Below are 27,060 nucleotides of genomic sequence, written 5' to 3' on the forward strand. Positions count from 1 at the left end.
TCACCAAGTGTATATTGCCGGCAATCCGATGCAACAAAACAACAATTATCGTCCACTTCCAAAGTTAATAAATGGCATTCACAGGAAAACGCCGACAAGTGACTCAAATTCACATTTAACGAATGCGCTCCACCCCATGTTCGTAAGCTCCTCACATCATGAATGGTTTTATTGAATCAAATGTGTTTTTAAATTCCCTTTGTCATTTAAAAATAAATCACAACAGTCTCATTTAGCTATTATATGTATATATAATCACAACCATGTGTGTCAACCGAAACACCCCAACAAACGCGGTTTCTTCAACATACATGTTAATTACCTGGTCATTAGGCATAATAAGATCATCGATAAGCAATACAAAATTTTAATTTTAATTTACAACGCGTATTTTAGTACAGAACGTCAAACAGAATAAATCTCAGAATGTTTAAGCTACTGCTATTCGTGTTGTTTAGCTTCATATATTGCGTATGTTTTCGAAACGAAATTTTCACATTTTTATTCATTACATTTTGGGAATTCTTTTTTATAGAATGGTGTATATTTCAAAACAAAAAAGGCTGAGTGCAATGCAAACAAAAAATATTTTGCGAATATTTCATGTGTTCTTAAACCAATTAATTGGACACGATCGATACTTAACATTGATGGTGATATTATTGGAGAAATTACAAATGCTCATGTAATTAAATAAACATATAAAAAGAATTTTAATCTTCTTGCTGTAATCTTTTAGTTGCTTGCGGAGATATTTTATCGCGATAGCAGCAATTTGTATAAACCATTAATTACACAACTGCAGTACAACATTTGCGATCTTCTCCGCAAATCGAATGCCAGGAATTTTTTAGAGAAATATGCGATGGAACATTTTAGAATATATACCAATTTAAATCATACTTGTCCATTTTCGGTAAGTTAACTACGATTAAATAAATGTAAACTAATTAAATACACCATTTTTTTAAATTAAAAGGGACATTTATACGCCCGTAATTTTACATTAGATGAAGTTTCCATTCCTCCGCTACCACTTCAGGAATATAAACTGTCTATTAAGTTTACTCAAACTAATCCATCGGCCTTTTTAGGCTCCGTGTTACTTTATTTTGATGCCACCGAGATCTATCACAAAAAGAAGCCCCATCGGAATTAATTATATTCTTGACTTAATTTGTTTCATAATATAAACAATACAAAAGCTAACTAATTTGTATGGCCTTTGACTCTTATTTTAAGAATAATTGGGGTCAGCAATCCTTCTTCTAGTTCCATTTTAAATGAGAGAAAAACAATAATAAATGACTATTACTTTGTCGTGTCGAACAAAGCTAGAATTTCCTGTGAGACGGTACAAATTTCGAAAGTGGACCTGTTATAAAGTCCACCGGACAGATGGAACCAGTCAGAACCGGAACTGTCTTATAGCCTCTTTCCACCGCACGGTTTTCTTTGGTTTTCTTTGGTTTTTTCACGTTCAGGCCGAATGTTACGTTCACCCCATGTAAAAACCCATAAGAAAAAAACGTCGGTTTTTCTACGTTCGCGAGCTACGTAGAAATAGCGAACGCACTTTTTGGGTAATTATCGATATTTTGATCGATATGACAACGAAAAAGAGCTCACCACTAAGAAAACAGCTGACATTAAAGTGCGCCAAGGTATGAAAATAGAAAAATTAAAATTTTATTTTGCTTTTTAAAGCAAATTTTGTATATTTTAGATGAGCCAAAAAACTCGAAAGCCGTCAATATCGTGGAGTGGCATCCACGAGGCTATGTTGTTCGAGTTATGGGAGGATATATGTAGTGCCTTTTTTGGCCAATCCACAAAGGCTCCACAAGGGTGCCAAACTCCTCCCTATTAATTCGAAAATTATCTTAAAAAAATGATTCGTTGTTTCCAGGAACATCGCGCTCCCAAAAACACCCATGCTGTTGCTAAAAAGTAAATGTATTTATGTAAATATTACATTGCTGCCAGCAAATCTACTTATGTACATAGCCCCAAACTGATGGCGATTTCTTTACTATTGGCAATGGCCTATACTCTATACTCCGCTAATTTTCCCTCCACTTCGTCAAAATCCTCATAAAAATCCTGCAATTTAATAAAATTTTCCATTTTAAAATGCGCGTGCTGTTTTTTGAATTGTTCGCCAACTCGTGTTTACATTTGAACAGCTGACATTTCAGAGCGGCCATATTGAGAATTTTACCGTTGCCCATATTTCTCGGTTCGTGCAGATGGAAACCCCGAAACGGGACTTTAAAAAACGTAGAAAAACTGAGTGAGGTGGAAAGAGGCTATTAGTTCACGTAAATTTCAATAGTATTTTGGTATATTTGTATTGAGTATTTCAAAGTTATCGATATATAGAGATATGTCATGAATTTTGCTAGCCGATATTTGGAGGCTTGCATTCGATGAGATTATCGTTTTGTATTTACACTCTTCTTGCTTGCCAAACATCTTTTATTTAATTTTAACCAACGTGCTGTGTTATAAATCAATTTTAAGATGTCATTTGACGCAATTCCAAAAGATTTGCGTGGTCTACGCGCCTGTTTGGTTTGCTCCTTAGTCAAGGTAAATGTTTATCAGTTTTGTTGAAAAAGTACACGCGTACACATTTTATATTCAACATATGCCGCTTTTTCCCATTTATTAAAGACATTCGATCAATTTGAAACTGATGGCTGTGAGAATTGTGAGGAATTCCTGCGCATGAAGAACAACAAAGACAATGTCTATGATCACACTAGCAACAATTTCGATGGCATTATCGCACTGACAACACCCACTGATTCTTGGGTCGCAAAATGGCAACGTTTGGGTATTTAAATTCAATGTTAATTATAGAAAAATGTAGAGCTAACTAACCATGTTGCGTCTTTCAGCTCGCTTTACTCGGGGCATTTACGCGATTTCCGTTTCGGGCACTTTGCCACACTCGACGCTGCGTGACATGAAGAATCGAGGCATCGTCTTCAAGTCGAGGGATAGAAGTCAACGTTAGCTAAACATCATTCATAATCAGCATATAAAATATTTATTTTAAGTAATAACGAAACCATGAGTACATCTACATACATTTAGAGTAAAATACATTTGTAAGTAAAAGGTGTTATATATGTTGTAGTTTAGTTTATCAGTTATCCAACGAGGTTACACGCAATCCCTCGCCACCTGCTGTTGTCACATGCACACCAAAGCCAGCACCCTCCAGTTCCTCCTTCAGCTTCCAGTACACCTCGTTGCATTCAAAGTTCTCGGGCAGAAGCACAATGGCATAGCCGCCAGCACCAGCACCCGTCAACTTGGAGAAGAAACCACGCTTGAAGGCAATTGTAAAGATTTGCTCCAGCTTTGGATGTGTCACACCGATGGCCTTTAACAGATCGTTGTTGATCTGAAAGAGACGTTCGAGTTTCTCAAACTTTTGGCTGTCATCCTGTGCATTGCCAAAACTCTCGTAAAGCGGCACTGCTGAGTTCACCAGCTGCTCACAGGCTTGCCAGATGGCCTCAATTAGTTGCGGAAAATCCTCGGCCAGGTGACGCACCTTGGCCACAATGTCCGCGGTGCTGCGACTGACTCGACTATCCACCAGCAGAATATTGAGTGGTTTATGGATTTTCAGTGACTGAAAACCTTGACCCTTGACGAAACGCAAAATGCCGCCATAGGTACATACAGTGTTATCCACTCCCGATGGTGTACCATGATTGACACGCTCCGATTCGTAAGCCCATTGGGAAATCAGTGCCAAGTTTTCATCCTGCAAGTAGCTGGACTGATCGAAGTGGCCAGCTAAGATGAGAAAAGCGGTAGCCAAAGCGGCGCCATATGAAGCGGAACTGCCAAGACCAGCGCCCACATTCAGTTCCGTGTCAACATGCACCTGGAAACCCGTCTGAAGTGTCAGCGTCGGTTGATTGGGTGCTGTGAGGACAGCGCCCGCAAGCAGATAATAAATGGAAATGAAGGCGCGTTGTGTGTGCTGTTTAGGTGTACTGCCCACGCTGCGTTCCAGCTGCTTGGATACCTCGGAACGAACTTCCTCCATTAATTTGGCTGTGCTGTCTAATTTATCTCCAGGATATTTTTGGCGGAAGTTGGTGAGAAATGCATTGAATTCCTGCAAATTGATTTCCAGAGTGCAGTTCAATGCATCCAGCTGAAAGCTGGCCACCTGGCTACCTTCCTGGGAGCGCAGCTGCAGTTTAGTACCCAGGCCAACGACGGCGGCCAAAGCGGGCTTGTGATAGACAACCGCGTGTTCGCCATGTAAAATCACCTTGCCAGGGGAGTGAACCTGGAACTTGAGCATTGTTCTCGATACTGTTGTTTTGCTACTTTTCTGTGAGTTTTATCTGCTGGTTAATTTGAATTTGTAATGTGTAGGGGTCAAAATAGCACCAGTTCAGGCAAAATGGCGTCACCGTGGGTCACTTGTGTGTAGTAAAGTTCTCACTCTTTTTGTTTTATTTTTGTTTGATATTTTTTTGGATGACTATTTCTGATTTTTATGTAATGTTTTTATTTTTGCGAAATTTGCGGTAATTTTTTTTTTATTGTGGAGCTCCGTTCATTGGCTGTTTCCCTTTCACTTTCTTTGTTCAACTGTTTTTCGGTTTCGACTGGTTGTTAATGTTCATCCAACGTTGGCTGGTTTCTGTTGTTTTTGTTGTTGGTTGCTTTTACATACATACATACATGCAAACATACATATGTACAGGTTTCGGTTTCAGTTTCGGTCGCTACGACATCAACAGGTTACGGCAAATGTTGCTCTTGTAGTAGTTGTTGCTGTTATTAGTATTGCTGTTGAGTTGTTGTTATTACTGTTGTTGTTGCTGCACTTTCTCCCACTCTTCGGGGGTGTATGCCTTTTGTGAGAAAGCGTGAATTGACTTTAGTTCTTCAGCAAGCGATTGGTTTACCCTTCAAAATAAACGTGTGTAAACGAATTATTAACAAAACGTGATAAGCAATCAAAACTGAAGAATAGTTCTTACAATCTGTGTTTTTTTAGCAATGATTGTCCCACAAATTCTTTAGACACTATGATAACGCTGAATTTAGCACCACATCCGTCAGAATCGTCGGTTACTTCTACATGGCTTGGTTCAAATCTCGCTCTCAGCTTGTCTTCCAAGTGTTTTGCATCGTATTTACATTCACTACTCATCTTTTTTGTATTTTTATTTTTTCTTGTATGCGTTTGCACACGAATTTTGCAGTCTCTAGCGGCGAAATATCGATTATGTGAGATAGCTAGCGATACTTTATTCAGTGACGTCAGTTGAGGACATATTTCGATATAATTGATAAACATACCTCTTTAGACCAAATATTTGCATTAAAATGTAAAACACAACAAAAATGGTTTAGTTTTATTGATCATATTTTGCAGTTTTAATTAATGAAATATTTGTAAAGGCAGTTCAATCAAATTTGTGATGTCAGCAAGGCTTAAGCTCAAAATATGCCCTTTGCGCTATCGATAGCAATCGATTACACATTACTCACATGAAATCGAATATATCGCAGATCGCTCATTCCTAAAGCAATTTTGCACTTTCTTGAAGCGCCAAAATTTTACGTTTTTTTTATTGTTAAGTTTGTTTTTATTATAAAAATACGTAAACAACTTTTAATAAGCCGTAAGGAAGAAAAGGTGTCATTTGCTTCGACAGTCTAGGATCTTAACAGTCATGTCCTTCTTTGGTGGCAACACATCGCTTGGCGCGACAAGCACGCCGGCTAAACGTGAGTACTTTCCTCAATTCCTCAGGTGTTGCTGAGAGGGATTTGTATTATTGTGTAAAGATTCAAGCATTTTTGGCCAAATAACGTTGAGGTCCAGCATTTGAGGGCAATGTTAGCAGTTGCTTTGCTCCCTGTATGCTGTTCACACGTATTTCCTTTGGATTAATTCTGCAATACAAGACAAACATGAGAGTTACTAACTGAGTAGTTGGCAATGAACATGGTGTTTAGGGCAAGAACAATAGTGTTCAATCTATGCTTACCCTTTCTTGTGCAGAACATAACCAATGTAGGCTAGAGCAGATAATGTTGTAACCAATATAAAAATAAGCAGCAGCGACATTCTTAGAAATACAAAGACACATCTGCTGGTGTCCAACTTCCAAGCTGTACTAAAAGCTTCAACAATTTGTGACACTGATAACATTTGTTAGACGGAAGCTGAACCTGCAGCAAAGCTTACCCAATGTTGACCCCTTTTATATTTATTGTTATCTCTCTTTTGTATGTTGAACAGCGGGCGGAATGTTTGGTTCATCATTTGGAGCAACAACAGGAGCAGCGGCACCGGCATTTGGAGCGACAACAGCGACAGTAGCACCGGCATTTGGAGCGCCAGCTGCATCTGCGGCGCCGGCGTTTGGTAGCGCGATATCTGCACCAGCATTTGGCACCGCATCCACAGCATTTGGCACGGCGACAACATCGGCACCCACATCGACACTGGGCGGTGGATTTGGTGGCTTCGGTGCGGCGGCGACAGCGACAAGTCAACCCAGTTTGTTTGCGACACCCGCTGCAGCGCCTCCTGCTTTCAGTGGTTTTGGTCAATTATCTACCAGCACTGCGCCTGCAACTGGATTTGGGGGCTTTGGGGGAACCACAACAACAGCGCCAACGTTTGGTGGCTTTGGCGCTAGCCAGCCATCGGCATTTGGCGGTGGCACCTTTGGATCAGGTAATATGCAACAACACCTAACGTCTTCAGGCAATTAACTTAAATATGAATTGCATATGCTTGCAGCTTTTGGCAAACCGGCTGCTGCAACGACTGTTACACCAGGTTTTGGGGGCTTCGGTGGTACGAATTTTATGCTCGGCCAGCCACAGCAACAACCTGTTGCCATCTCAGCAGACGAGGCGTTTGCACAGTCCATTCTGAATGTCTCAATTTTTGGCGATGAGCGCGACAATATTGTCGCCAAATGGAATTATCTGCAGGCCATGTGGGGCACCGGCAAGTTATTTTATTCCCAAAGTGCAGCGCCTGTGGACATAACGCAGGAGAATTACCTCTGTCGCTTTAAGGCAATTGGCTACAGTCGCATGCCTGGCAAGGATAACAAATTGGGATTGGTTGCACTCAATTTCGATCGAGAGTTGGCGACAATTAAGTAAGTCACATTGTTTTTAAACTAATGGCATTTTAAGTGAGACACTTTAAATTTTGAAATTGTTTTGATTTGTAGTGAAAACAATAACTTAACATTTAACTTAAAGAAAATGAATTTAGACTGAAAATAATTGTGTACAAGGTTTAGTTTTATTTCATTGTCTAAATTGTAGTATTATAATTTTGTTGGTAAATGTTTAAAATATTCGATTAAATCGCATGTGATTTTAAGAAAGTTTGAATATTGAAGAAGCATACATACATATTTGTAGTATTGCACTTCTGGTTTTAAGATGTTGTTATGTTTAAGTCTAGACAGAAGTAGAATAATGTATAAAGCATTTACAAATAGTCTTTTTGAATTTAAATAACGATAATTAGAGATATTTATCAGGAGATATTTATTGTTTGGCTAGAGATAGTTTGGCTTTGAGATTATTTTATTTTTAAGTATAAATATTTCAAATGTTTACACTTTTCGATTTAATACATTTTCAGGACACAACAACAACAGATTATACAAACGTTGCACAGCTTGATGGGCAGCAAGCCAAATATTTTGGTCCACATCGATGTGCTCAAAGAGCTGGAGAATAAGAAATGCCAAATGGTCATTTATGTGGAGGAGAAACTTCAAATGACACATGGACCAAACGACAGCAAACGTATACTTGCCACTGAACTGTCCATGTATTTGAATCAGGCAAGCAGATTTGGGCAGCAATTGACCAATTTGGGCATCAATTCGGTGTTCGCACTAACGGCGCTTGACGAGGATCAAATTAAAGAGTACCTAGAGAATCCGCCACGAAGTGTTGATCCACGCATGTGGCGACAGGCCAATTTGGACAATCCGGATGCCACTCAATTCATACCGGTGCCTATGATTGGTTTCAGCGATCTTAAGTGGCGTTTGAAGTGTCAGGAACAGGAAACAGAAACGCATGCGTTATACATGAAAAAGGTCGATGGTGAATTGCAGGAGCTGCGGCAGCGACACGCCTCGGCAACGGCGAAAATCTTGGAGCACAAACGGAAACTAGCCGAAATGGGCCATCGCATATTAAGAGTAAGAGTTGCAAGCAATATTTGTATTCACATTGTAGTAATATAATTCAATTATTTGTACAGATCGTTGTGAAGCAGGAATGCACACGCAAGGTGGGCAGCGCATTGTCTCCAGAGGAGGAGGCGCTTCGCACTAAGCTACAGAATATGCAGGCCGTGGTATCGGCGCCGACACAGTTCAAGGGACGACTCAGTGAACTGCTCTCTCAGATTCGAATGCAGCGCAATCAATTCGCCGGCAATGGATGCAATGATTACACCATTGACAAGAATGCCGAGGATGAGATGAAGACCATTCTGACCATGCAACAGCGTGCCATGGAGTTTTTGAAAGAGACGGTGAGCAAGGATCTCGAAGCGCTCGATATTATCATAAAAGGTTTGCCCGAGTTACAGCAAACATGATTGCCAATTCGCAATGTACCGAAATTATGTAGTTGTTTGTCCAATATAGAGTCAATGAACAAGATGTAATCGTTACATTTATTTTTCTTTTTTAATTTTTTCTTTTTATTATTATTGCCACCTGTCTAGTATTTCCTGTAGCTTGAACTTGCACTTTTACGGCAGGTACAATAAAATATAACAAATGTGAGTGCCTCTTGTGGAAACAATCGAAACGAGTTCACAGACACGCTGCGGAAATTGTGTGAGCAACGGATTTTACAGTCTGGGCACTATAGTCTTAAATCTACAGTTAAAGTGTCTCATATTTAAATTGTTTTAAAGCATTGTGGCAGTGTCGACAAAATTTGTAGAAACTTGTGGAAAATGCAAAACTCAAATTGGATTTTCCCGAGTTGTTAAACGACTTCAGAAAGGGATCGCCATTGTTTTGATCATAATTTGATGTCAATGGACTGTCAGAGCCAGCGGCCGAGTTTTCTTTGGTTTTGCGATTGCGTTTGAAATTGGACAATTTCTGTAGTGATTACTTGACCATTTGACGCAATTTCGCTTGTTTGTCTCGAGCTGCAACGAACTCATTACCAGTGACAAACTCACATCATCCATTTACATCCAGTTTGTTCAACTCCAGGCGCTTCGGGTTCGGCTTGTTACATTAACATTATTATGTAGCCAGGCGTAGCGTCTGTGTGTGTGTTGCCTCGTTATATATTTAGTTTCTTAGTGCTGTGGAAACTCGTTTGAAACTCGGTTTCCCAGATAACTGTGCCTGGTCTGGAGGCGCCTCGCATTGTTGTTGCCGCTCTCTTGATGGCGCGCAGACTTCCGAAAGCTTCCGTTTGCAGTCTGGGAAAATGATTGCAGTGTTCGGAGTATAAATGAATTCGCTGTGCCCCAAGCCGCCTTACTCGCTGTGCAAACTCCGTGACTGCTGCTGCTCGTCGCAATCGCATATGGACAACTAAAAAAAGCGGTCAATAGATCTACAAATCTCAAACTCAACATGTTGAATGGGTCACTAATAGTAATAGTGAGTGTCTTTTGCAATGTTGCTACAACTGAACCTTTGACTAAAAGATCAATTTATTTTGTAGCTGCTGCTGTGCGTGTTTTGTGCCACAATTGATGCCACGCCCACATCGTCGAGACTGGCGCGAAGTGCTCATCTTCAGGAGGATGTGCAGCTTCTGCATCCACATGTCATAACCATCGAGCGTTTGGAGCATTTGCTGCGACGTGCCGGCGAAATCTTTGGTCCTGCTGTTATGCAGAACGAGGATGCACAGACGTCGGCCAGCGAAGTGCAACCTCAGATTCAAATTCACCCTCAACCGCATCCGCAGCCACAGCCTTACATGCTGCCACCCACAGAGCAACCTTACAACTTTTATTTACCACTCTTCGACTACGTCGATCCCAAGCTAGATGCCAAGAGCAAGCGCATGGAGAAAATTGCGCCACCTCCACATCGAGTGCAGCAGGAACGCAACTACTACGCGGACAAGCCAAAGAAGACGCCCAAGAAATTCAATGCGGATGCCAAGCACATCAATATGAAGTGGCTCAACACCTACGAGAAGGCAATGGGAGGCAATGCTCCCAAGGCTGTCTACTTGGAGCAGGACGAACGTAGTCGCATCAATTTCGATGATTCATTCTTTGCCGTGGACATGCACGTGAAGACGCCCGACAATCAGCCCCACGTCAATGTGCCTGGAGAGCTCATGCAGCACGGCGAGCAGCTGCCCGAGGATGATCTAATGGCTGCACCTGCGCATCAGCTTGCATACAACTTTAAGCCAACTGGAGCCTAGGACAAGATCAAGTTCAGATCAAGTGTTATTTAATTGTAGTCAGTTACATAAATCCAAAATATATGTATCTACATATTTATATGTGTGTGGAGTTAAGTTTCCCAGTGTAAACTGAAAAGAAACAAGATTAAGTGAAAAGTAATTAAAGAACGAACTTGAAATTCTGAAGTGACACGCTTGCAGTTGAAGTTTTGAAAAATGCCGATGCAATTGGAAGAACTATGTTGTGCTTAAATTGCATCCTTGTAGGTCTTGACCCACTGCTCTCTCATAGACCAAAGTAGTATTTTAAAAACTTTAATTAAATCAATGTCTAAGAGAAGTTTTGAAATTGTAAAAACGCAGGGCGCCGGTTTTAACTATCAATCTTTAATAATTAACTATAAATAAAGTAAAATGTTGACTGTGCACAAAAATTTTAATGTGTCGTATAGTTTTAAAACACCTGTAGTCTAGCTAAAATTTAAGCGCGTTAGCTTTTTTACCGTTACTCGAAAACGGGAGATGCAAACAGAGCGAAATATATCGCATTTTGTGCATTTCTCTGAGTGCTATTATTCTTCATACTTTTATTTCGCTTTTTTTCGTTTTCCCATTCTGCTACGAGCGACAAAACAACACTTTACGAGGTGTCGTATAATTTTGGGGAGGAGTGTATGTACAAGATTTGTATATATATATGTACATATATGTATTTATGTATGTATATGTGTGAGAAGTTAAGTCTCCCAGTAAACCGAAAAGAAACGAGATGAAGTGGAAAGTTTGACAGTTTTGAGAAATGCCGTTTTATTGTATGATGCAATTGGAAGAGCTATGCTGTGCTTAAATTGTAGCCTTGTTGCTCTTACCGTTTAGGCTGTGCGTTCATTTTTAAAGTCAGTCAGTCAGTTAGAAAAGTTTAAAACCGTAAAGTTTGTTGCGTAGTTAAAGTTAAGTTAATTTTCAGACATTTTAGATGTACAATGAAATTAAAGGAGCTATGTATGCACATTTGTTGTGTTGTGTTGCAGCCCTGCAACACTTACCGTACCTTTTTTTTTTTTTTTTAATTGCAGCCCTGCAATTTACCGTTCATTTAGTAAGTCAGTCAGAAAAAAACGTTTTTTGTTTATTAAAAGTTGAGTATTTTTGATTCTAATATTGCCAATTTTACTGTAAGTTGTGTATTGTGTATTACTTAAGCCTTTTCCAGCTGCGCGACGCCATTGCGCACCACCTTTTTCAATATCGTCGAGCAGACCAGATGCTCCAAAACGGAATAGTTCAGGCTGCAGCCAATGCATGCCAAGTGTCTCCTTCACCAGCGTTATCCAGGCAATAGCATCGCGCACAGTACGCACTCCTCCAGCTGGCTTTAAGCCCACAATTTGACCAGTGCGTCGCTTGAACTCTTGTATGGCATAGATCATGACCAGGCCAACGGGCAGAGTGGCATTGACCGCCTCCTTGCCCGTGGATGTCTTGATGAAGTCAGCGCCAGCCAGCATGCACACCATAGATGCCTTATAGACCTGCAATTGAAGTAAAGTAATAAATGTGCGAGCTAGGAGTAATCTGATCTGCTTACATTCTCCATGGAGCCCAGCTCGCCAATGGCCAGAATCGTCTTTAGATGTGCGCGTTCGCCGCAGGCATTGCGCATGAGCACCACCTCATTGTAGACACCTTCCCAGTCGCCAATGAGCGCCAACTGCCGATTGATTACAATATCAATCTCTGTGGCACCGGCCAGAATGGCGTAGCTGATCTCCTGCAGGCGCGTCTGCAGACCGTACTGTCCAGTTGGAAATCCGGTGGCCACCGCAGCAATCGATATTTCGTCCAGTTTGCCATACTGTTGCAACGTCTTGTACGCATCCGCAACACGAGCGGGATAAACGCAAACAGCGGCACAATGGATGTCCGGTAGGAGAGTGCGCTCAAAGGACTTTTCAAAGAATTGCGGCTCGAAGGGGAGGCAGGCGCGGACGCAAAGTCGTCGAACATTGGCGGCCGTATCATCGCCAGCCAATGTGGTCAGATCCGTCAACATTAAAGCTTTTAATGCATAGGCAATCTCATTGATACCAGAGACTGTGGAGCGTTGCGATATGTTCAACGCAATCTCATTGATTTGCGGCAGTGAAAAATTAATCCGAAGTAGCGAGGCATCTGATAATAGGTTGGATTGATAATTGTTTGGTTAATAATAGAACTAATAGATTCGAATTAATTAATTACCATAGGGCAGGGTTTTGTTAACCGAAAATACTTTGACTTTGACTTCCATTTTGTTGCGTTTTACGATAAGAAATGAACGTTTCGGCACAGGTAGTTGGGAGATACAAAAAAATAACACACACACCCACAGACAACACCGCAGCAACGACAACGTGCGTATATGCGTATTTATGAACCTGTTATCAGTTGATAATGGCAAAACAGCTGACGGGAGAGTTGCCAGATCAATGCACATTCCTAAGACACAAAGTGCTGCCATACGCTTTGATTTTAAACGTTGATCGTTGCGACTGTTAAGCTTAAAGATTTTGGTTTGACTTGTGATTTTTTCTATTTTATTTGCAGACAATTTTTAAAGTTTTTACATTAATTAGGTATTCTAAAATTCTTCGATTTTTAAATACATTTTGGTTTTTAACGAAATTGTGCTTAATTGTTGAAAAATTCATTTGCTCATACTCAGGTGAATAGGATAATAACTTAAAATTATCTACTGACCAGCATATTTAGTAAGCAGGAAAATCAATACAAAATCAAAAGCTGTTGAGTTATTTCACACCATTTCCTTTTTAATATTTAATTACAAATATGTTAATTGCTCTTATGACCTTTATCACATTTTGGTGACAACATTTTTTTTCCCCCTTTTATTATTCGCATTCTAAATTCATTAAAGCAGCAAGTGAAAAAGTTCTCCAATAAATAAAAATTCTATTAAAAATTGTTTTTAATTTAATAAGAATTTATTAAAACTCTACGTGAATTTCTATTTAGATGAAACTAATGTGCAGATGTAAAATTAATAATTAATAAGAGATTCGATTAAATAATTTAATCATCCAATAGTCTTCGCACAATCGCAAAGAATTTATAAGTAATGTTCATCATCTGTTAATTAAAATTGTCATTCAAGGTTGCTTGACAAACAAATATTTAATGTTACCCACATTTTTAAATGTATCCAACGATATAATAATTATTCCTTTGGCTGAGAGCACAACTGGTGCTCCAGTGTTGAGCATAATTATTAGTAATAGTTTCCGATAAGTGAGGGATCCATTATACCAAGTTTGCGAGTAAGCAGCCTTTGGCAATGCTTCACTCTAGAAGGGTAAATAAATTTAATATTTACTTACGTAACTTATAACAAGTAACAAAGTCGAGTGTGCTCGCTGTGAAATACCCACTAGCCATTTTGAATAAAAGCAACAACAGTGCGGTATTAATTTTAGAAATCAAAAATAACATACCACAAAAATAATCAAAATATACCAAAGGCTATATATGGTATTTTTATATAGTACTACATTTAAACGCTGTTGACGCTGATCGAAAATATGAATACTCGGAGATGCATTCGTCTGCCTGTTACATCCTGGAGGCACAAAGTTATAAGTCTTACCAAATCAATAAGCTTTTGTCCGTAATAGCAGACCATATAAAACTGAGCGGCACAGCTAAAGAAATATGATAGAAATGAGACACCCTCCAGATTCAAGCCTCGCACAATCGTGTAGAAAGCAACACAGCAAAGGGTGCTGGCCGTGGTAAAAAGATTATAGGCCAACAGCATGCCAACCATATCGTTCAGTTCCTTGTGAAAACTATATTAAATGGTTTTTAAATGATATAAATCGTTATTTATTTTTTTTTGACACACCTGAGCACTTGGCGATGTTTTCGAACGACCCTGACCAGGAATTCGCAATCCTCAGACGAACGTTCGTAACTAGGACTGTAGTTGGCCAGCACTCTTCCCAGATGGGCAAAGTGCATGCAGATTTGCCCGGAAAGACACATCATCCAAATATCGGTGCCTATGTTAAACGTCATGTAGAAGTGACTAGAAGTGAACTCAAGGATCTCAGCAAACAGATATCTTAATGGTGTTTTCGCATCGAAGCTGAGCTGCATCGGGTAGGCGCGAAGATAAGGAAATTTAGCCTCACTTCCAATCGTAAATCGCTGATAGAGATAAATGCAGGTTGATTGCACTAATGGGGCAAATACAACCAGTAGCACAACAAAGCAAAAGTAGTAAACACCATAACGTATGACTCGGGGCCAATAAAAAGAGTTGACATTATAATATTGACGCTCGGAATTCTCGCTCGGAAAAACTCTTCCCAATTCGTTACAGAGTTCGCGAATGCGGTTGCGGTAATATATAAATGTAACGATTTTAATTTCCGAATTAACCGAGAGAAAGAAAATCTCCGCATATCGCACGATTGTCACTGGATCACCCGACAAAGTATCCCACTGAATGATTCGCAGCATCATATAGTAGATAATGTAGTAATGACTTCCCAGGCCGATTAAAAAGTAACAACGCATCAGAAGATCCTGCCACCTTGGCTTAGGAGTGTTTAAAATGTCATAACCGATCGACTTGAACATTATACTCGGTATATAGATAAAGTCTTCGTAGCTCCGCTGAATTTCTTTGCCGAATGTCTTCATTTTCGCGTTTACAACTGAGTCGCCCAGGCTTGGACTTTCTTATTTTATACATAAGTAAATTACGAGACATTAAATATTAATAATGTCCTTAGACCACAGACGAATTAATAATGGATACGACAATGTGTGAGGTTTAATTTAATATGTTACAAAGTGCTAAGCTTACGGATGTGTGAGACGATGAGAACCGATTGTAATCGGTTAATCAAATTCAATTACCCCATCCTATAATCAGACTAGCATTGTGGTTTATCTGCACTGTTCAAAGTCAATTATTACTTATCAATGAAATTTCCAAGCCGCAACTTACGTATTCTCAAGTACCGACATCCATTTATAAATCAGCGAAACAAGTTTCCTACTCCAACACCTGACTATCATTATCAGCTAAGCCGTGATGAATTGTATTATTCTATACTGACAATGCCAAAGTTTATTGCACGTTAAGATTTTTATGTCTCTTTTTATTCCCGCTGCCCATAGGGTAGAAGCGTATTATAACTTTGTGCCGGCAGGAAATGTATGTAACAGATAGAAGGAGACATCTCCGGCCCTCTAATTCTTGATCAGCATCAACAGCCGAGAAGATCTAGCCATGTCCGTCTGTCCATATAAAACACTGAAACTCAGAGAATATAAGAGATAGAGCGGAATTTTTAAGTCGCGAATTTTGGTATATACAATAATAACTATAATAATTGTAATGCCTGAAAATTTGGTTGCGATCAGATGAAAATTGTCGAAGTTAACATAATAAGGAAATACATTTGTAGGGGCAAAAAGGGGTCTTAGTTGCTTTGGCTGGCAATCTGGTACATTTTGCAATATATGGTATATTTGTGGCACTATATCGATATACTACATATATCATTCGGAATATTTTCAGTATTTTTGTAATATATTTAGAGAATAAAACCGCAATATTTTGCTATTATTCGAAATGAGTAGCGGGTATCTCAGAGTCGAGCACACTCGACTATAGCTTGCTTCCTTGTTTATTTACTGGTCAATTTTTTGATAGTTTCAACTCATTCGCTTATGATTCACTAAAAATTCTTGTTAATTAAAGATAAAAATTTAATAATTTCTTTATTTACTCCCGTCTCTTATGAATATCTTAGAATTGCTGTACACATATTTAGATTGCAATTACTATTAGGGGTATCTTATAGTCGAGTAGTCGGAACAAAACCCCCTTACTATTGTTTTAGTTTATTTACGAGTGTGAAATAATGCTTAGACGAGAATGTAAAGGGCACTTCAGCCGTATTTCGATATACTATCGATGTTTAGGACTTAAGTTGGCGACTGATAACATTTTACAGGTGTTAGCCAAATGGCAGAGCACATCCACTCGAGTCGTAAATAGCCTGGATTTATATAGAACAATTATAAATTTGTTGGCGAAAATTCCCCATATAAATAGAATGTCAGTTGAGTGCAGTATTCCACATTTGACTGCAACTTGCGAAGGTGAAGTGAGTGAGCATCGGAATAGTCGTAATAGCAAATATGGCAGCACTACCCACCACCTATAATGAAAAGGATAATACCTGGAGTGGTGCCAAGCGTAACTCGATCTTCAACTATGATACGTCTGTTGGGAAAATTATATTCAATACCATGAGAAATTGGCCAAAGAATGTTTGTCAAGTGAGTAGAAAAGTGAATAGAAATTGAAAGCTGAGGATTCAGTTTATTCGGATAATTTTAGATCAACGATGTTGATGGTGTATCATTGACAAATGGTCAAGCTATTACTTGGGCCATACGAATTGCGCAGTATTTGAAGAAACGTGGCCTTAACCATAAGGATGTTATTGGGATATCGGCTAAGAATACGACTTATGTGCTTCCTTTGGGCATTGCTTGTCTGATGAACTCCACCCCTTTCCATGCAGTAAATCCCATGCTTGATGAGGGTAAGTACAATAAATTGAGTATTTATTGATGGCAATTGACTAAATCTTAAATTTATAGAAACCATCAAGTATGTTTTCGAATTAACCAAGCCAATGGTCATATTTTGTGATGGTCACGAATACGAGAAAATCCATTCGGCAACTCGGGGCTGGCATCCAGAAATATTTACGATGGTTGATCATATCGAGGGTGTGCCCAAGATTGAGACTCTGTTGGATGCCACAAATACGGAAATGCTTTATCAGTGAGTTTGTAGTGCAATCTTCATATTGTTTAAGAAGTTTTTATAACATGGCTTTAACTTGCAGACCTGAACTGCTTAAAAATGGTGGAGATCAGACAGTGGCTATTTTGTGCTCTTCGGGAACTACGGGATTACCAAAGGCCGTCTGCTTATCCAACAGCATCCTTATACAGGACAGCATGTAAGTACATCTACAAGACTTCGCTTATGCTCAAATTCCAATAATTTCGCTCTTTTTTTTAAATTTAGGCTGGTCACCAGCGAATCGATTATCTACACATCGAGTTCCTTGGATTGGATCACTGGCCTCTGGGCCTTTATTTTCAGCACAGTCTTTGGCTGCACTCGCATCATAACCAATAAGCCCTTTAGTCCCGAATATTTTGTGGAGTTGGTGAAGAAGTACAAGATCAATTATGCTGTGGTACCTCCTCGTCATCTTTCCGCTTTGATCACTTGCCCGGAGGCAACGACTGAAGCTCTTTCGCCCATTCGCATGCTCAACTATGGCGGAGGTTTGGTTACGTTGACAACATTACAGCGGGCCCAGGAGATATGCAAGACTGCCATGTTCAATTCGGGATATGGCATGACCGAAGTGGGTGCTATAACTGGTAATATTGGGATTAGTAACAACAACTCGGCTGGTCGCTTAATGCCGGGCATTAAAATCCGCATTGTCGACGAGGAAGGCAAGAGCTTGAGTTATAAACAAGTGGGCGAGATTTATGTGCACACCGGACAGGCATGGAATGGTTACTACGGCAATCCTGTGGAGACGCGGCGAATGCAGGACTTTGAGGGTTGGTTCCACACTGGTGATTTGGGATACTTTGATGAGCAGAACTTCTTGTATATTGTGGATCGCAAGAAGGAGATCCTCAAGTATCAGGGTCTGCATTATTGGCCCACAGAAATCGAGACTGTTATTGCGGAGCTGCCACAGGTGCAGGATGTGTGCGTTGTGGGCATCTACGATGAGCGTCAAGGCGATGCTGCTGGCGCATTGATTGTCAAGCGAAAGGGATATGAGATCAACGAGAAGGCGATCATCGATCATGTGGCCAAGCGATTGACTGGTGTGCAGAAGCAACTTCATGCCGGCGTTCGCTTCACTGATAAACTGCCAGCGAATTTTAATGGCAAGACGATCCGAAAGGCAGCGCGAGACGTATTTGTTTCCATTAAATAATTTATAGATACCTTTATAAATAAAACCTATTATATTACCTTTGAATGGAAACACTTTACATATTAAGTATACGCACTCGTATTTTTGCGATATTGCCGCATTTGTGGAATACCCATTGCTCTTATCTAAAGAGGCTTGTTCAATTCTAAAGACACGTGCCAACGAGGAAGCTTTTAATTTTACTATCACATCACATACTTGAGATAATAAATACCCCAATCTTAGGAATAACGCTAACATAGTAAAAGAATATATTTTTACTAATCTTCCAAAATATCTTGAACAAGACTGAATTCAAACAAACGTCATCAATAAGTAAAAGTAATTAGGCTGATTCAAACTCGACCTTTAAAGTGGTCTAAAACGTATCCCCATCTATAGCATGGTGGCATCTGCGGGCAGGATTATATTAAATAACATTAATAAATTATCTACAACATTTTCGTCAAGTGCGTAAATCCACATATAGTTCAACGAAGCTAGTGGCGAATCCTTAACATTTGTTCTTCAGTTTGAAGATATACAATGAATATTTAATTCATCTATTAATTACACTATCAATAGTAGGTCAAGCATATCTTCGTTTGAATAATCGTAAGATTTTCAAACAACCAACGGCTATAGTAAAACGTCACGTGATATCAAGTTAGAAAGCTACTGTGAGATACCCGCTACCCATTTAGAATACAAGCAACATATTGCGGTAACAATCTCAAAATAATAAAAAACAAGTAAGAAAGCAACAGTCGAGTGTACTCGACTGTGAGATACCCGATACCCATTTTGAATAAAAGAAATATACTTTGCGGTATTTTTCTCAAAATATACCGAATATAGTACAAAGAAACTAGAAATATACCAAATAGTATATTTGGTATATCGATATAGTACCGCATTCAAAATATACCATAGACGGCACAATATACCAGATTTTCAGCCAAAACAACTAAGACCCCCAGTAAATAGGCGTTTTTGCTCATACAAAAGTATTTCCTTAATAACTTCCACAATTTTTATCTGATCGCACCCAAATTTTCAGGAATCATAACTACTATAGTTATTATTGTATATACCAAAATTAGCTGTAGCTCTAAAGTTACGCTTGTTATTCGATTTTTTTGATTTGCGGGGGCGGAAGTGGGCATGGCAAAAATTTGAAACAAACTTGACCTGCGTGCAAACATAACAAATGCTGTCGAAAAAAAACTATAGCTCTATCTCTTATAGTCTCTGAGATCCAGTGTTTCACACGGACAGACGGACATGGCTAGATCGTCTCGGTTGTTGACGCTGATCAAGTATATATATACTTTATAGGGTCGGAGATGCCTCCTTCTACCTGTTACATACATTTCCTGCCGGCATAAAGTTATAATACCCTTCTACCCTATGGGTAGCGGGTATAAAAACTATTTAATTATGAATCCATATCCTAGTTTCACAATGTACTACCGGACAAATGCTCAACTCCAAGAAACTTAAGGTTTCTCGGGTGCATCAATATTAAGCTGCCAGCAAAACAAAGAAAACTTATTTCGGAATATAAATTTTGCATTCAACAGGTACAATGACAAACAAGTAAGAAAGCTACAGTCGAGTGTGCTCGACTGTGAGATACCCGCTATCCATTTTGAATAAAAGCAATATATTTTGCGGTATTATTCTCAAAACATACCAATTATACTACAAAAATAGTAAAAATATATTTTGGGGTATTATTATTAAAATATACCAAATATACTAAAAACACTAAAAATATACAAAATGGTATATTTTGTATATCAATATAGTACCGCATTCAAAATATACCATAGACGGCACAATATATCAGATTGTCGGCCAAAGCAAATTAGACCCCTAGTAAGCAAGCGTTTTTGCCCATACAAAAATATTTCTTTAATAACTTCAACAATTTTTATCTGATCGCAACCATATATACCAAAATTCGCAATTCTAGCTTTACAATTACGCTTGTTATTTGATTTTGTGTGAATTTCGAGTGAAAGAATCTCAGCACAGCACTGTGAGCGAGATGACAATGAAATGCGCGTTAACCCTTAGACGATGATATTAATATTTACATATTTTGAAACTAATATTAATGTCTCTTTGACATATTTCTAAAATGTAAGTTGTTTTTGAATAATATTAACAATATATATGAGAATTCTCTAAATGTTTTAATTCTATCCGTGTCTACGGCATACATTGCAAAATGTCATTTTGCACAAGGGTCAATTGCAGAAAAAATTCGTCCGCAGACAACCTCTTGCGTCGAATAACGAATGCGTACTGACGAAAGCTTTTTCTGACGGCACTACCTTGTATAATTGTATCATGCCTACACTAACAACATCCAAAAGAAATATTTATCACAGCGAGCCTTCTGATTTGTAGAGAAAAATCAGAGCATTATTATATGTAACTTTTACAAATGCTGTGAGTAATATAATATTTACCCTGCCTTATTAGACGGCACCATATAATTTCCAAAATTTCTCTCCGTCTTGTCTCACTGTTGGCTGCTAGTCAAATTGGGGGGCGATTGCACTAAGATCTTTCCCGCACTATGTACTTTTGAACTGACTATTTATATTTTGTCTTTTTTAACGATCATCGCACGTTATTTTTCCAATATAATTTATTTTTTTTCGTTTGCGCGAATTTCCAAGACAAAATTAACAGTGACTTGCGAGAACAACCAATCAAGTATGAAAAAAAGATGGCTTCTCAATAGGACCACTAACCATACAATACATTGTATTGTATTGTATTCTATGGTTAGTGATAGGACATTAAACTTTGATGCATTCTTATCTTCCCATTCCTTGACATTCACTGTCTTAAGAAGCATGATGCCTCTATCGCTAAAAATCTGTAAGCGATGTTGCAAAGCCGCACACCCAGATGGCGCTAACAAATTTATGGCGTACAAAATACAAATATCCTAAAAGTTTATACTAACACTAAACAATTATTCTACATTTAACATTTAATTGACAAAAATTGTATTTTTAACAAATATAAACATAACTTTGATAAATATGTTAAATTAACTACTTGTTTTAACACCACACCATAGAGCCGTGCTTTTTTTCTTCCCTAGACAAAAAAAACTTTGCCTACTTTTAGGCCCAACAAAGAAATTTGTGCGGCCCAAGCGACCACTACAACAACTAACTGATAAAGCACTTATGTATATTGACTAGTCATCCACACTATGCAAAATATAACCAAAGCTGTCACTATATAAACGACGGTAGGATGGTTTGATGTTTTCAAATAAGCCAAACCTGGCAAACAGTGAAGAACTAAAAGTTGAAAAAGTTAAAAATTATGGAAGCCTTTCCAATTACCTACGATGCAAACGATAAAACTTGGAGTGGCCCGAAACGGAGCACCATCTACAACTCGGACGCGTCCTTGGGCAAGATCATATTCAACAACATGAAAAATTGGCCAAGGAATGTTTGTCAAGTGAGTGGAACTACATTGTCATATTAGAAATTTGGTCCTGAGGATTATACTTGTAGATCAACGATGCTAGCGGCGAATCCTTAACCTTTGCCCAGGCAATAACTTGGGCTATTCGGATTGCGCAACACCTGAAAAAGCGAGGACTTAATGATACAGATGTGATTGGAATTTCTGCTAAAAATACAACTTATCTCATGCCTTTGGCTACTGCCTGTCTGATGAACGCGACACCTTTTCATGCTGTGAACCCAATGCTCGATGAAGGTAAGACCTATTTTTTATACTCGATACCCATAGGGTATTATAACTTTGTGCCGGCAGGAAATGTATGTAACAGGTGAAAGGAGGCATCTCCGACCCTATAAAGTATATATATTCTTGATCAGCGTCAACAGCCGAGACGATCTAGCCATGTCCGTTTGTCCGTATGAGCACCTAGATCTCAGAGACTATAAGATAAGATAGAGCTTTAAGTTTCGACAGCATTTGTTAGGTTTGTTTCAATTTTTTGCCACGCCCACTTCCGACCCCGCAAATCAAAAAAAACGAATACCAAGCGTAATTTTAAGGCTAAAGCAGCGACTTTTGTTGTATACAATAATAACAATATTATTTATGATTCCTGAAAATTTGGGTTGCGATCAGATATAAAAATTGTGGAAGTTATTAAAGAAATTCTTTTGTATGGGCAAAAACGCTTACTTACTAGGGGTCTGAGTTGCTTTGGCCGACAATCTGGTATATTGTACTGTCTATGGTATATTTTGAATGCTGTACAATATCGATATACCAAATATACCATTTGATATATTTTAGTATTTTTGTAGTATTCTTCAATATTTTGCTTTAGTCAAAATGGGTAGCGGGTATATCACAGTCGAGCACACTCGACTGTAGCTTTCTTACTTGTTTTTTTTTTTAATGGTATATTCAATAATTACTATAGTAATTGTGGTGTGCGGCTTCGAGACCCAGTCGTTAATACATACACATTTTGTTTCTTTTTTTTTTTGAATGCGAGATATATATTTACTATTTTTTAATACAGTAGAATTCGGTTATAGCGACTTTCAAGGGACCGACGATTTTACGTCGTTATAGCAGGAAGACGCACTAACCGAAAGGAGCAAAACAAATTTTTGATTTGTTTTTTTTTTTATGGTTGCCATGTTCGCAATAGCTTTTTAAGATAAAACAAATTAATTTTTTAATCAAAACAAAAAAATTCATAAATTTAATTCAATAGCATGGTTTTTCCATAATAAATCGTATACCTGCATGTTCCTTAGCATAAGGTAAGGCGACTGCTAAAACGAACAAAGAGTTGTGAGAATGTAAGAATCTTCGTGTCGCTGCTAGGCACACAAGCAAGAATGCCGATCACTGATAAATTCATACATTTCTAACAGCGTCGTTTGATACCTAAATTTTTCGGCATTACTTAGCTGTATTTTTTCTTTTTATCGCAATATCCGGTTGAATTGTGAAAAATTTCGTCGGTATAAGCGGGTTGTCGCTAAAGGCGGAGACGTACTAAGCGAAGGCCCTTTCATATAAGTTGGTATGGGGACCAACCAAGCTATCGCCGCAATAACCGGACGAACACTATAAGCGGAGTCGTTATAACCATATTCTATTGTATTTTGTGGTATATCGATTTGGTAAATTTTGAGAATATTACCGCAATATTTTAATTATATAGTACTCAAAACGGGTAGCGGGTATCTCACAATCTAGCACACTCGACTTTATCTTGCTTACTTGTTTTTTATAGATACCATTAAATATGCCTTTGGGTTAACCACGCCAAAGATTATATTTTGTGATGGACTTGAGTATAACAAAATCAAATCGGCAACACAAGGCTGGTGTCCTGAAATATTTACAATGATCGATCATATTGAGGGTGTGCCCAAGATCGAGTCCCTGCTGGATCCCACACCAACAGAAATGTTCTATCAGTGAGTATTGAGTGCACTATAATTTTTCCTCAATTTAACTTAGTACAATTGGCAGACCTGAGCCTCTTAAAAATGGTGGAGATCAGACCGTGGCAATTCTATGCTCATCTGGTACAACAGGACTACCGAAAGCTGTTTGCATATCAAATAGTACTCTCTTGATGGATAATGTGTAAGATACAGATAATGCCTGCTGCTGAATATTACGTTGAAACGTATTCCAAATTGCAGTCAAATTACCAGCGAGATGATCTTTTATGTGGCAAGCTCCTTGGATTGGATGACGGGAGTCTTTGCTCTTATTTCCAGCACAGTTTTCGGCTGTACTCGTGTCATAACGAACAAACCCTTCACTCCCGAATACTTTGTGCAGTTGGTGAAGAAGTATCAACTCCTCCATGCCATGCTACCTCCTCGACATTTGTCCGGTTTGGCAATTTGTCCAGAAGCAACTGTAGAGGCACTTTCGTCCTTGAGAATGATTAACTTTGGCGGTGGCATGGTTTCCCTGGCAACCTTGCAGCGAATTCAAGAGCTATGCAAGAATGCTACTCTAACTGGAGGATATGGAATGACCGAAGTAGGCACCATCTCCTCAAATTTTGGACTCAAAAATATTAATGCAGCTGGAAGGCCCATAGCAGGTATTAAAATGCGCATTGTCGATGACGATGGTACGAGACTAGGCCACAATCAGGTTGGCGAGATTTTTGTGCACACCGGACAGGCATGGAATGGTTACTACGGCAATCCTGTGGAGACGCGGCGAATGCAGGACTTTGAGGGTTGGTTCCACACTGGTGATTTGGGATACTTTGATGAGCAGAACTTCTTGTATATTGTGGATCGCAAGAAGGAGATCCTCAAGTATCAGGGTCTGCATTATTGGCCCACAGAAATCGAGACTGTTATTGCGGAGCTGCCTCAGGTGCAGGATGTGTGCGTTGTGGGCATCTACGATGAGCGTCAAGGCGATGCTGCTGGCGCATTGATTGTCAAGCGAAAGGGATGTGAGATCAACGAGAAGGCGATCATCGATCATGTGGCCAAGAGATTGACCGGGGTGCAGATGCAACTTCATGCTGGAGTTCGCTTTACAGATAATCTACCTGCCAACCATAATGGAAAGACCGTCCGCAGGACAGCGCGCGAAGTTTTTGTAGCTGCTAACTAAAAAAGTTGTAATTTTATTCTAAAATATATTCTTATTGCTTGAAATTGCAAGGTTTTATTCTTATACAGTTCACGATTGAGAATATACAGTGAAAACTCCCATAGCAGACACCTCCATTAGTCCGAAATTCTTCTTGATAGTCTCTCCCGTATTGCTAGTATACAAACTACAAACAGCCGCTATGTTTATAACGGCAAAGCCGATGCTGAGATCAAAACCATCAAAACTGTCAAATAAATTTATCGTTATCGATTTTTGTATTAAGCATGTGTGCACTGCTCTCACTGCAACTACCATTAGAGCCGGCGCACTTACACTGCTTATCAGCACTGTACACGCAATGCAAGCAGTGTACCAAATGTTTTGCACCGCTTGCACTGCTTTCGACAAGTAACAGACTGTTTGAGAACAAAATGATCACTCAATTTTCAAAAATTACATTTTGTTTATTCGTTTCGTGCACAAGCACAAAATTTCGTTATGATTTCAATTCGATTTTCCACACACATTACCCGATTGACAGTGCACAAGCAAAGCAACAATGGTCCATGCCGCAATCAGAGCAGCAACCAGAGCAGCAAGGACTCGAATGATAGTCAGGGCTTTAAAGTAACGCTTGTGGGAGCTGCCGGCGGCGTTGGACAACCCCTAGCTCTGATGCTTAAAATGAATCAGCGGATAAAGACCTTAGCACTGCACGATAAGGTGTCAACCAAGGGCATGGCCGTCGATCTATCCCACATCTGCACGCCCACCAATGTCGAGGCCTATGAGGAAAAGGATTTGGGGAAAGCGCTTAAGAATGCGTCAATTGTGGTGATTGCGGCTGGACAGCCGCAGAGACCAAGCGTTAAATACGAGGAGCAGCTTAAGGCGAATGCCAAAGGGGTTGTCGAGATAACCAAAGAGATTTGCAACGTTTGCCCGCATGCTTTACTAGCTTTCATCACGACTCCGGTGAATGCGATTGTGCCTATCGTGGCCAAGGTGATGATGGAGCTGGATGCATATGATCCCAAGCGTCTGTTTGGTGTGACAGCGCTGAATGTTGTGCGTGCTAAAACATTTATTGGCGATAGCATCGGTGTTGATCCCATGGAGGTCAGCATTCCTGTGGTGGGCGGTCATGGTGAGACAGCTTTGGCGCTAATCTCTCAATCTAAGCCCCAGTTTGATGGCAGTGCCATGGAGCGAGTGGAGGTGCTGCAACAAATGCAGAACGCCGGTCCTCAGGTCATAGAGTCAAAGGAGGGCAAAGGTACCATCACCTCATCCATGGCGTATGCATCTGCCAGTTTTGTCAACTCTCTGCTCAGGGGTTTGAACAACGAGAAGAATGTCATCGAATGTGCTTACGTTCAGTCAGATGTTACGGAGGCTCAGTTCTTTGCCTCTCCCGTTTTGCTGGGTCCCAAGGGCATTCAGGAGAATTTGGGACTGCCCGATTTGGATGAAGAAGAGGAGGAGGCAATGGAGGAGCTTGTTAAGAAGTTACAGAAAGATATTGATCAGGGTCTGAAGTTGTCAGTGTGTTGAATGACAACTGTTCAGAAGAGTCGTGTAAATTATAAGCGCATTAAGAAATGCATTAGATAAATTCAAGTATAATTCTTAATATGTACATGGTTATAATTTAAAGACAAGAGTTCATATAGACAAATATGTCTACAAATAAACACCATTTTAAATTAAATTCATGTTAATATGAAATAATTAGTAAAATTCTTAATAAAAGAATTTGATTCTTACAAATGATTTTGTAATCGCCAGAAGTGCTATGAATTCTATCGATAACAGCTTGCGATATTTTGGGTAGCAGTCGACTGATTCAAGCAAGCAGTGCTTGAGTGAAAATGTAAACAAAAGCGAAAGTGTGAGGGATTAGTTAAGTACATAATTAAAAATAATATTAAATTACAAGCCGGCAATTTGAAATTTGCTT

General features: G+C 39.3%; 11 protein-coding genes across 13 annotated transcripts; 6 read left to right on the top strand and 5 right to left on the bottom strand.

The window, feature by feature from the left end:
• Positions 1-166: 166 nt before the first annotated feature.
• On the top strand, positions 167-1,215 carry LOC132789584 (uncharacterized). The gene is made up of 4 exons (XM_060797685.1): positions 167-471; positions 536-685; positions 740-916; positions 980-1,215. The coding sequence occupies exons 1-4, from the start codon at positions 427-429 to the stop codon at positions 1,157-1,159; spliced, it is 552 nt and encodes a 183-aa protein (XP_060653668.1). The 5' UTR covers positions 167-426; the 3' UTR covers positions 1,160-1,215.
• Positions 1,216-2,432: 1,217 nt separating this feature from the next.
• Positions 2,433-3,130, top strand: LOC132788830 (transcription elongation factor SPT4). The gene is made up of 3 exons (XM_060796457.1): positions 2,433-2,592; positions 2,677-2,839; positions 2,904-3,130. Exons 1-3 carry the CDS (start codon positions 2,524-2,526, stop codon positions 3,020-3,022), a joined length of 351 nt encoding a protein of 116 aa, XP_060652440.1. The 5' UTR covers positions 2,433-2,523; the 3' UTR covers positions 3,023-3,130.
• On the bottom strand, positions 3,037-4,559 carry LOC132788825 (mevalonate kinase). The gene has a single exon (XM_060796451.1). It carries the CDS (start codon positions 4,334-4,336, stop codon positions 3,155-3,157), a length of 1,182 nt encoding a protein of 393 aa, XP_060652434.1. The 5' UTR covers positions 4,337-4,559; the 3' UTR covers positions 3,037-3,154.
• A 123-nt stretch (positions 4,560-4,682) lies between these two features.
• Positions 4,683-5,444, bottom strand: LOC132788829 (uncharacterized). 2 transcript variants are annotated; one of them, XM_060796456.1, is made up of 3 exons: positions 5,347-5,444; positions 5,025-5,292; positions 4,683-4,950 (listed from the first exon to the last, which is right to left on the bottom strand). In XM_060796456.1, the coding sequence occupies exons 2-3, from the start codon at positions 5,195-5,197 to the stop codon at positions 4,848-4,850; spliced, it is 276 nt and encodes a 91-aa protein (XP_060652439.1). In that variant the 5' UTR covers positions 5,198-5,292; positions 5,347-5,444; the 3' UTR covers positions 4,683-4,847. The 2 variants fall into 2 exon arrangements, with proteins under 2 accessions (XP_060652439.1, XP_060652437.1); XM_060796454.1 differs by having other exon boundaries at positions 5,025-5,252; positions 5,347-5,442.
• Positions 5,445-5,558: 114 nt separating this feature from the next.
• Positions 5,559-8,708, top strand: LOC132788824 (probable nucleoporin Nup54). Its single transcript, XM_060796449.1, has 5 exons — positions 5,559-5,778; positions 6,296-6,736; positions 6,803-7,172; positions 7,670-8,240; positions 8,303-8,708. The coding sequence occupies exons 1-5, from the start codon at positions 5,724-5,726 to the stop codon at positions 8,642-8,644; spliced, it is 1,779 nt and encodes a 592-aa protein (XP_060652432.1). The 5' UTR covers positions 5,559-5,723; the 3' UTR covers positions 8,645-8,708.
• LOC132788831 (uncharacterized) lies at positions 5,772-6,369 on the bottom strand. Of its 2 annotated transcripts, XM_060796459.1 has the most exons (3): positions 6,242-6,369; positions 6,042-6,177; positions 5,772-5,946 (listed from the first exon to the last, which is right to left on the bottom strand). In XM_060796459.1, exons 2-3 carry the CDS (start codon positions 6,119-6,121, stop codon positions 5,841-5,843), a joined length of 186 nt encoding a protein of 61 aa, XP_060652442.1. In that variant the 5' UTR covers positions 6,122-6,177; positions 6,242-6,369; the 3' UTR covers positions 5,772-5,840. The 2 variants fall into 2 exon arrangements, with proteins under 2 accessions (XP_060652442.1, XP_060652441.1); XM_060796458.1 differs by having other exon boundaries at positions 6,042-6,302.
• Positions 8,709-9,800: 1,092 nt separating the features above from the next.
• LOC132788828 (uncharacterized) lies at positions 9,801-10,623 on the top strand. Its single transcript, XM_060796453.1, has one exon. It carries the CDS (start codon positions 9,913-9,915, stop codon positions 10,459-10,461), a length of 549 nt encoding a protein of 182 aa, XP_060652436.1. The 5' UTR covers positions 9,801-9,912; the 3' UTR covers positions 10,462-10,623.
• A 602-nt stretch (positions 10,624-11,225) lies between these two features.
• Positions 11,226-12,855, bottom strand: LOC132788827 (deoxyribose-phosphate aldolase). Its single transcript, XM_060796452.1, has 3 exons — positions 12,685-12,855; positions 12,032-12,615; positions 11,226-11,975 (listed from the first exon to the last, which is right to left on the bottom strand). Exons 1-3 carry the CDS (start codon positions 12,731-12,733, stop codon positions 11,529-11,531), a joined length of 1,080 nt encoding a protein of 359 aa, XP_060652435.1. The 5' UTR covers positions 12,734-12,855; the 3' UTR covers positions 11,226-11,528.
• A 587-nt stretch (positions 12,856-13,442) lies between these two features.
• LOC132789362 (odorant receptor 49a-like) lies at positions 13,443-15,298 on the bottom strand. Its single transcript, XM_060797328.1, has 4 exons — positions 14,345-15,298; positions 14,087-14,288; positions 13,632-13,787; positions 13,443-13,572 (listed from the first exon to the last, which is right to left on the bottom strand). Exons 1-4 carry the CDS (start codon positions 15,145-15,147, stop codon positions 13,516-13,518), a joined length of 1,218 nt encoding a protein of 405 aa, XP_060653311.1. The 5' UTR covers positions 15,148-15,298; the 3' UTR covers positions 13,443-13,515.
• A 1,293-nt stretch (positions 15,299-16,591) lies between these two features.
• On the top strand, positions 16,592-18,551 carry LOC132792745 (uncharacterized). The gene is made up of 5 exons (XM_060802202.1): positions 16,592-16,800; positions 16,862-17,069; positions 17,128-17,314; positions 17,379-17,495; positions 17,564-18,551. Exons 1-5 carry the CDS (start codon positions 16,660-16,662, stop codon positions 18,504-18,506), a joined length of 1,596 nt encoding a protein of 531 aa, XP_060658185.1. The 5' UTR covers positions 16,592-16,659; the 3' UTR covers positions 18,507-18,551.
• Positions 18,552-21,807: 3,256 nt separating this feature from the next.
• On the top strand, positions 21,808-26,654 carry LOC132793905 (uncharacterized). Its single transcript, XM_060804062.1, is given in 6 exon segments — positions 21,808-21,983; positions 22,040-22,247; positions 23,758-23,944; positions 24,000-24,116; positions 24,176-25,125; positions 25,642-26,654. Coding segments are annotated over 6 exon segments (2,616 nt in total). The 5' UTR covers positions 21,808-21,842.
• The last annotated feature ends 406 nt before the right edge of the window (positions 26,655-27,060 follow it).

The sequence above is a fragment of the Drosophila nasuta genome, chromosome 3 (genome assembly GCF_023558535.2).
Source record: "Drosophila nasuta strain 15112-1781.00 chromosome 3, ASM2355853v1, whole genome shotgun sequence".
Classification (NCBI taxonomy): domain Eukaryota; kingdom Metazoa; phylum Arthropoda; class Insecta; order Diptera; family Drosophilidae; genus Drosophila; species Drosophila nasuta.

Excerpts from the sequence above, each read along its gene's own strand:
- LOC132789584 (XM_060797685.1), top strand. The coding sequence starts at position 427 with ATGTTTAAGCTACTGCTATTCGTGTTGTTTAGCTTCATATATTGC. Across the intron at positions 472-535 it reads TGTTTAGCTTCATATATTGC|AATGGTGTATATTTCAAAAC; the intron begins GTATGTTTTCGA and ends TCTTTTTTATAG. Across the intron at positions 686-739 it reads GAGAAATTACAAATGCTCAT|TTGCTTGCGGAGATATTTTA; the intron begins GTAATTAAATAA and ends GTAATCTTTTAG.
- LOC132788830 (XM_060796457.1), top strand. The coding sequence starts at position 2,524 with ATGTCATTTGACGCAATTCCAAAAGATTTGCGTGGTCTACGCGCCTGT. Across the intron at positions 2,593-2,676 it reads TGGTTTGCTCCTTAGTCAAG|ACATTCGATCAATTTGAAAC; the intron begins GTAAATGTTTAT and ends CATTTATTAAAG. Across the intron at positions 2,840-2,903 it reads CGCAAAATGGCAACGTTTGG|CTCGCTTTACTCGGGGCATT; the intron begins GTATTTAAATTC and ends TGCGTCTTTCAG.
- LOC132788825 (XM_060796451.1), bottom strand. The coding sequence starts at position 4,336 with ATGCTCAAGTTCCAGGTTCACTCCCCTGGCAAGGTGATTTTACATGGC.
- LOC132788829 (XM_060796454.1), bottom strand. The coding sequence starts at position 5,369 with ATGCAAATATTTGGTCTAAAGAG. Across the intron at positions 5,253-5,346 it reads CAAATATTTGGTCTAAAGAG|AGACTGCAAAATTCGTGTGC; the intron begins GTATGTTTATCA and ends TTTCGCCGCTAG. Across the intron at positions 4,951-5,024 it reads TTGCTAAAAAAACACAGATT|GGTAAACCAATCGCTTGCTG; the intron begins GTAAGAACTATT and ends TTTATTTTGAAG.
- LOC132788824 (XM_060796449.1), top strand. The coding sequence starts at position 5,724 with ATGTCCTTCTTTGGTGGCAACACATCGCTTGGCGCGACAAGCACGCCG. Across the intron at positions 5,779-6,295 it reads GACAAGCACGCCGGCTAAAC|CGGGCGGAATGTTTGGTTCA; the intron begins GTGAGTACTTTC and ends TATGTTGAACAG. Across the intron at positions 6,737-6,802 it reads CGGTGGCACCTTTGGATCAG|CTTTTGGCAAACCGGCTGCT; the intron begins GTAATATGCAAC and ends ATATGCTTGCAG.
- LOC132788831 (XM_060796458.1), bottom strand. The coding sequence starts at position 6,205 with ATGTTATCAGTGTCACAAATTGTTGAAGCTTTTAGTACAGCTTGGAAG. Across the intron at positions 5,947-6,041 it reads TATGTTCTGCACAAGAAAGG|AATTAATCCAAAGGAAATAC; the intron begins GTAAGCATAGAT and ends CTTGTATTGCAG.
- LOC132788828 (XM_060796453.1), top strand. The coding sequence starts at position 9,913 with ATGCAGAACGAGGATGCACAGACGTCGGCCAGCGAAGTGCAACCTCAG.
- LOC132788827 (XM_060796452.1), bottom strand. The coding sequence starts at position 12,733 with ATGGAAGTCAAAGTCAAAGTATTTTCGGTTAACAAAACCCTGCCCTAT. Across the intron at positions 12,616-12,684 it reads TAACAAAACCCTGCCCTATG|ATGCCTCGCTACTTCGGATT; the intron begins GTAATTAATTAA and ends ACCTATTATCAG. Across the intron at positions 11,976-12,031 it reads AGCTGGGCTCCATGGAGAAT|GTCTATAAGGCATCTATGGT; the intron begins GTAAGCAGATCA and ends CTTCAATTGCAG.
- LOC132789362 (XM_060797328.1), bottom strand. The coding sequence starts at position 15,147 with ATGAAGACATTCGGCAAAGAAATTCAGCGGAGCTACGAAGACTTTATC. Across the intron at positions 14,289-14,344 it reads AAACATCGCCAAGTGCTCAG|TTTTCACAAGGAACTGAACG; the intron begins GTGTGTCAAAAA and ends CATTTAATATAG. Across the intron at positions 13,573-13,631 it reads CGTTGGATACATTTAAAAAT|ATGATGAACATTACTTATAA; the intron begins GTGGGTAACATT and ends TTTAATTAACAG.
- LOC132792745 (XM_060802202.1), top strand. The coding sequence starts at position 16,660 with ATGGCAGCACTACCCACCACCTATAATGAAAAGGATAATACCTGGAGT. Across the intron at positions 16,801-16,861 it reads GGCCAAAGAATGTTTGTCAA|ATCAACGATGTTGATGGTGT; the intron begins GTGAGTAGAAAA and ends GGATAATTTTAG. Across the intron at positions 17,315-17,378 it reads AATACGGAAATGCTTTATCA|ACCTGAACTGCTTAAAAATG; the intron begins GTGAGTTTGTAG and ends TTTAACTTGCAG.